Source organism: Molothrus ater, chromosome 5, assembly GCF_012460135.2.
Source record: "Molothrus ater isolate BHLD 08-10-18 breed brown headed cowbird chromosome 5, BPBGC_Mater_1.1, whole genome shotgun sequence".
NCBI lineage: Eukaryota > Metazoa > Chordata > Aves > Passeriformes > Icteridae > Molothrus > Molothrus ater.
Genome location: NC_050482.2, coordinates 25,724,479 through 25,731,978, shown reverse-complemented (window position 1 = coordinate 25,731,978; position 7,500 = coordinate 25,724,479). Strand labels below are relative to the sequence as shown.

Here is a 7,500-nt window from a genome sequence, read left to right as displayed (position 1 = left end):
TTTCTTTTTCTTCTAAGAAAATAAAGTCTTTGGCATTGAAAAGCACTTTGAATCATCAAGTTATGACAAGTGAATTTAGGGACAAGCCTTTAGGATTTATTTTCTTTTCTATTCCTTTGTATTAAATAGGTTAAATAGAACAACAAGTTTTGAAGGTGGTGTTTCCAATAGTAATGAACTTTGACTGACAAATAACCGTAAAGTCTTTTTGAAAAAAAAAATTCCTTTTGTCACTTTGATCAGGATTTCTCAGTGATGAAAATGAGCTCAAACTCTACTACTTGACAGAAAATAGGGCACACAATTTTGAAACATAAATTAGCGTGGAGATAAATGCTGCTTACATTTTAAGATAAGGTCAGTCTTCCCATCTAGGGGACTCTGTCTATAACCTGTGAGGTATGTGTCTCTGTTTGTTTTACCATAGAGAGTTGAGCTAAGTGTCTGTCATAAAAATTATACAATAATCTGATTTCTGATACCCCAGTCCTGAAATGAGCATTGTTTAGGCTATGTTCATGACAGGTGACATTATTTTTAATGGGTGTTTATGCATGTAACTTGTTCCTCCTTTGATTTCCTTTGAAATCAAAGCCTCAGAAATCAGATGAGCAAAAGCAGAGTACACAGCATATAGACAATGATCTAAAAAACCTCCAAAACCCCAAACCAAAACAATGAGAAAATCAGAGATTACAAATAAGTGTGTTAATTTCATTGTGTATAAAAGCTATGACACAAGCATTTCTAAAGTCATGAAAGCTACAAGGAAAACGAGTCCTACTACACCAAATAGAACAGCAGTGGGGAGACAAGTTGATTCATAAATCTGGAGATGAGAGACTGGTAATGCTTGTTTCTTTTTGTAGGATTGGCTTGGACCAGGGTCAAAAAAAGCATGAAACACAGCTTCCCTCTGAACTGCTTTACCTTTTGCAATCTCCTCTTGTGCCATCTGTTGCTAGAGGAATTCCTCAGGTTTTCTCTCACATTAAGCTATCCCCATAGATTTCCCTCAGCACTCCTACCCAATTGCATTGTTACTCATTTTTTAATGCAACACTCATTCATGCTAGTATAAAAACAGAGAAAAAAAAAACATTTTTAATAGTTCTTAGGAATAAACAGTTCTTTTAAAGAGCTTTCTTTTACTCAAAGAATTAAGTCCAGCTGAACTCACAACAAAAAAGATTGCTAATAAAGAAATAAGAAATTACAAAATTTTATAGTTAAAATATATATGGATATATAGCCATCCATGTAACTGTGTATGAATATATTGTTACATGGATGGCTAGAACACTGAAAGTAGCACAACGTATTTGTGTTTGTAAGTTATTGGTCATAAAGAGTCCTATAAACCACAAATTATTATTGGCAAAGTGTGAAAATATGCATCTTACAAGTACGTCTGTGAGGTTTGCATATTTAAACAGTATTTTTTCAAGTATTATTTCTGCCTTTAAAGAACAGGAGTGTTTCCCATATTTTCTTCATGGTCAGGTATCACAAATAAGATGCAATAGGTGTTTTAGCATCTATTTTGTGACCAGGTCTTCACTATGCTGTATCCAAAACCAGTGATTTGCTGTGAGCTATTTCCATGTATTGTTGTATTGATGCTAATTAAATGCAAAGAACTGTAAATCACAGCAGTAAAAAGCCCCAGACAAACTAAACAAACAAAAAACGACCAAAACCCCAAGTCTTGATTGGTCCACGTTGGAAAAGGAAAAATGGATGGTTTTTATAAGTGATGGTTTTATTAAACATTTATTGAAACATAAAAATAGAGTAGGTAGAAGTTAAAAGAGTTATGAAAGTAATATTAAAATTCCCGAATTCTTGGTGTTTGTAAATTTCATAGGAAATCAGTATTTGACCTTTTTTTTATAGTTCGTAATTTTTATTCCACTCTTGGTCCTCTTTTTGATCCTTTCCCCTTAAATATATTGTGGGGAGGGCATTTTAAGGGTTGTCACAGGCTATGAAACTTTAAAACTTACCCTACTTTTACATCCAGACTGAAATGTCTGTCAGCCTTTTCACAAGCCTCTAGTAAAAAGAGAGTTGGACTTTTTTAGACACAGAAACCACAAAATTGCCATAATTTACAATTATTTACAAATCCGCTTATTAACTTTATACTTTTTAAGTCCCTGCCCGTAATCCTTTTATCCTAAAAGGCAGCCTTTCAGTGTCCTCTGAAGAAGTGATGAAGTTAACCAGCCTGAGCCTAGAAATTTCTTCCTGCTTTAAAAAAGCCCTAGGTGAGCTAGGGCAGTGCCAGATGCGCAGGACATCCCTGCCCATGGAGAGGCCATTGCTGCAGCTGCTCCCAGCCCTCCTGCATTCACTCGGCTTGTGGGGCAGCTCTTACTCAGCTCACACAGCACCCAAAGTTTGATGATCTCAAATTAAATTCCTCTCACTAGAAGACATGGTATCTGATTATCTGAACAGATGTTTTTATTCTTGGGTTTGTTTGTTTTTTCAGTACAGAATTAGTTTATTTTTTTAACGGTGGGAGGAAGACTTTCAAGTAAATAATGTACTTTGTATATCATGCCACCTAAATGAATACATTATTTCATTTTGATTTGTGATTACATTTGCAGGTAACTGTTATTTACAACACTAAAGTGGGTTTTTTGCAGTGTTGCTGGAACATACCTCATGAACTCAGCAGTAATTACTTACCTTCATTAAACAATTACAACCAGTATTACCATCACTCCCATCTCTAATGCAATAAATTAGAGCCTGGCTTCTTTGCTAGCTTCCTAAAAACCTAGGGTTTTTCTATAAAAATATGGTATAAAGTCCAATTTTAGGTCTCGCAATCAACTCTTTTTTACTTTTTCCTTATCTGAGTTTGCCAATGGATGTTGGTATCAAAGCAGTAATCTAAAAATGAGCTGGTTCATAATTAAAAAAAAAAAAATCCCCACCATCCACTTTGTTTAATACTTCCTCCAGAAATCAATATTTCTGTAAATAACTACTAATCTATTTTTAATAGTTTTGAATACTTCATGGTGAGATAGCTACTGAGAAGAATTAAAGAACTTCCTGTGCTTTCTTCATAATTTTTTTGTTGAATCTCATTCAGTAGTCTGAGTTTAAATGTTCTCAAAATAAAACATTATCTAATAAATAGATTTGCCAAACAGAAAATATAGTTTTTATACTTTTCTACTGTATCTTATTAACCTGCCTGAATGAACAGATGCTTTCTAGTACTTTTCAGGACCAGAAATGTGAGCTCTTTAATTAAAAAAAAAAGCACAATATTTTGATTGAAACAGCATCAGCCTTTTGAATCTTTTGCATTCCAGCACATATAGATGCCATGACCATGTTACCTAATTTTGGTTGTTTAGATGAAATAGAGAAGACAGATTTTGAGATACCTCTGGAACAAACCATGTCAGCCTCAAGAACCTGGCTTTGAAATCACGAGATCTCTGGGCCTCATATTCTTTTCTGCATTTAATCAGTATTTTTCAAAAGTGATATGTCAAACTTACAAGGTCTGGCACTGACAGAACTTGTATATATTTCTGACGAGCTATTCATCTTTCAAAATCTGGTTTCCTATCTTAGCTGCATCTTCAGTGCCAAGATAAGACAATGCTCACAGCCCTTCTCTTGCCTGTGTTTTGAAGTCTTTACTTCAGGCAGAAGCATATTGTGCTGTAGGTTTCCATGACTTCATGCAAACTTGAGCCAGACAACCAACCCTAACACATACGTATGAATACATTCAACATGCTTTTTGTGACCAAGGATGAATCCTGGAAACTACAAGTTCCCAGGCTGCAAGTGGAGTAGAGAGCAATTTTAAGCTCTCTTTTGTTTTATGGTTATGAATTTATGGATTTATGACTTTATGAATTTATGTTTTACTACATGTTGATTGTGCTGGTAAAACAGCATCAGCTTTATTGTTGGCATTAATCCATTAATAACACTGAGCTCATTATATGAAACTCTTTATTTTGTTATATTAGTGGGGCTCTCTTTCATTTTATAGCTGGCTTAAGTCCTGCTGAGATTCAGCAGTTATGGAAAGAAGTGACTGGAGTTCACAGTATGGAAGACAATGGCATTAAACATGGAGGGCTAGACCTCACTACTAACAATTCCTCCTCTACTACCTCCTCCACCACTTCCAAAGCATCACCACCAATAACTCATCATTCCATAGTGAATGGACAGTCTTCAGTTCTAAATGCAAGGCGAGACAGGTAATTCTGATGGTTCAACTGTGCTTATCATTTGACATGAAGCGGTTGTATAACATCTTAAGTCACGTGATTTCCAATCAAAAAAATAGCACTTTATAGAGGTTACTTAAGACATCGTGGAACCTGATCTTCCAGAATTGTTTATCAGTAGGGCATAATTTTCAGTAATGATGTCTAACTGTGCAGACAAAACAAAATTACCTGCATGTGGTTTTATAACTCATGAACTTATGATAGTTTGGGTAAAAGTTAATCACAGAGTCAAGTGGGCTGGTGTAGGGGTGTAAATGCTCATTTGTGGGCACTTTTTGTAGGTGCATAGTTTCATTCATGTTTAACACACCTGGCAGTCAGGCCCTTACTGTTGAATCACACTCCTGGTTTCATTGACAAAGTATATCTATATGAGTTGTCAAGGCTGTAATTCAGTCCAAAGATTCTATATTAAAAGTGCTTCAAAACAGTATATTAAAACATCTCTCATGTTGTTTATTTCTTGTGAAAAGAACCACTAAATTTTCTGTCTTTTATGCATGACAGTAATGAAGTTGACATATTTCCTATAAATTTTCCATGTTGTTAGTGTAATACAGTGGAATTCCATCATATGGATGAAATTAAAATCATTTTTAGACACGTTGACAGATATTATTTACTGTTCCTTAATTTCAAGTAATGGTTTAAATACAAGAGTATGTAATATCTGTAACACTTACCATTAAATATATTACTGCAGTGAGATATACTACATCTCAATATAAGATGAATTTAATTGTATGTATATAACCTAAATTGGAAGTAATTGTTTTTTCAAAAAATCTTCCATTTAATTATTTTAACACTTAGGAGACCATGATTTAAGTCTCTCTCATGCTCATATGACTGTGAGAGCAGTTTTCAATCATTATTGTGTATTATTTAAAAATCTCAAAACCTTTGTAGTAGTACTTTTAGTTAGTATCACTTTTTTGTTTATATCTCACAGAATGGTTCTTTGCTTCAGTATATCACCTACATCCACGGAATAATTCCCTGAATTTCTTTGATAACTCATCATGGATGAAACAATTGCAGAGGTTCCAGAAAAAGGCATGTAGTACAGCTAGGGATATTTATGAAGCCACATAGTTAATGAAAGCAATGCTTGTGAACAAAAATATTTATTAATGGAAGCAACTTTATTTTTATACAGATTGAACAGAAAATTCAAATATTATTTTGAACATTCACAATATTCAGAAATTCTGACTGTCAGTCTTCAATATTTATACTCAGAATTGATCATTTCTGAGTGTATTTTTTATTTATAGGTAAATGTTACACCAAGGTCATATGGCATAATTAGCATATGGTATTATACAGTCATCTTATTTTTTCATCCTTTATTAACAGTCATCTTTGGCTCTATTTCTTCTCTAATTGGAACATCATCTAGCCTTGGCAGTTGAACTATTCAATAGAACGATTAAATTTTTCTGACTGCTCTGAGCTAAATTGACCTGTTTTGACCTGTTTGTCACTGATCGTAACCTGACAGGCGCTAGCAGCCTCCAACGATTATGGCTTTTGAGATGAATCTGATGCCTTATTCTTTTGCTACAGCTCGTCACATGAGGAGACTGGGGCCTCCCATACTCTCTATGGTCATGGAGTTTGCAAATGGCCTGGCTGTGAAAGCGTTTGTGAAGATTTTGGACAATTTTTAAAGTAGGTGGATTTTTATTCATTGGTAGAAAATGGTTCAAGGCAAGGGAAAGTGAAAGACAGCAAACAAAGTTTTACTGTAAACCATATCAGAGATTTTTTTGTGTGTATTTCATGCAACTGGATAATCGAGGCTATCGGCAGAGGGTCAAATTGTTATCCTTTCTTTCATGTCGAACACTTTTGCAGGCCTTTCAATAGCACAGTGTTTAATCCTCTTATTATCCTTTACTGAAATGGAGCCTCAGAAAATTTGAAGAGATGCTTTAGATTTTATATTGGATAGTAGGAGTATGAAAAAGCACATTTTAAATTCTGACAGTTTGTGTGAAGTGGGAATTACGGTGTATAGTATAAATAAAAAAGCACAAAGGCCTAAGCATGACCATTTAACTCTTACTTGCTAATCTATTTTTGATTTTATTCTTGCATGTGCACAAGATACATAAAAAATCCACAGTGTACAGGTGGGTTTGCGCCTTTCAGGAATGAAAAGTGATGTCATTGCTTTTTCAGCATTTGGTTTAGCCAGCTATTTTCTAAATCTTATCATTTAGGAAGTGACACAGCTTTTCCTTTTCATCTGCAGCTTCAGACTGCAATGGGTTTCTGCAATTTTTTCTTTTTATTTATTTCAAAGTATTTACTAGTATTTCTGTGTTCATTTGAATTTTCAACAACAGCACTGATTTGCTACCTATGTACATTATGGACTGGTCTTTGTTAGAAGAGCCATACCCATTTGGCATGCAATAGATCTTAATGGAAGGCTACAGATAGGCTTATATAGATGAGTAACTTCAGGGGCTGAGACTCTTATGTTGTCATGGTGCAGCTAACAGGGTGAATGAACTGTTTCATGCTTCATCAACAATTAAGTTAATTAGCTCATTTGAAATTGCACTGCTTTGTTGCCAGGATGTTGGCAGCAACATCAAAAGATGTGTTTACAAATGGCAAACTACGGGGTATATAACAGAAGCACCTTAACAGCAGACCATACCCGCTCAGTATTACAATAACTTTTATAATAGAATTATGGCAATACTATTCATAAAGTATTTGCAATGCTTTCTCTGTCTTTCAGTTTTAAATTAAGTAACTTACACTGACTTGCAAATTGTATGTAGGTATCACTCCTGACAAATTTTTGTTTATTAGGGCATTAAGTAGAATGTCAAAACAATGGTTTATTATTAAAGAAAACTGTATAGGATTTAAAAGAACCTGATTTACATAAGTTTGTATTAAAAGGAAAATGAAATCTCCCAAATTCAATGTAGTGTTCTAAGTATTATTAATAATAAGAATTTAAACTCATTTAGCTTAAGCATTTTCCTTTTCAAGAAAAACTACGTTTCCTGAATACGTCCATCCATCTAACCTATAGTGATGCTAATTCTTTGGGCAGACTTTGCACATCCATTATGTCAGGTCTCTTGTTATAATCCATGATCAGTAAAACCATTTTGATTAAGGCAGTGTAGTGCCAGGTTTACAGATGCTCTTGCTTTCCTCAACCAAATAACCCTGGAAAATGTGAAAG

At 34.3% G+C, this 7,500-nt stretch overlaps 1 protein-coding gene across 1 annotated transcript in view; it reads left to right on the top strand.

Moving 5' to 3' along the window:
- The window catches only part of FOXP2 (forkhead box P2), a 405,297-nt gene that overhangs the window by 346,022 nt on the left and 51,775 nt on the right, over positions 1–7,500 (top strand). Inside the window, exons 10-11 of the mRNA XM_036400898.2 lie at positions 4,037–4,250; positions 5,853–5,957. Coding sequence (XP_036256791.1) covers positions 4,037–4,250; positions 5,853–5,957 — 319 coding nt within the window. The remainder of the gene's footprint in view (positions 1–4,036; positions 4,251–5,852; positions 5,958–7,500) is intronic.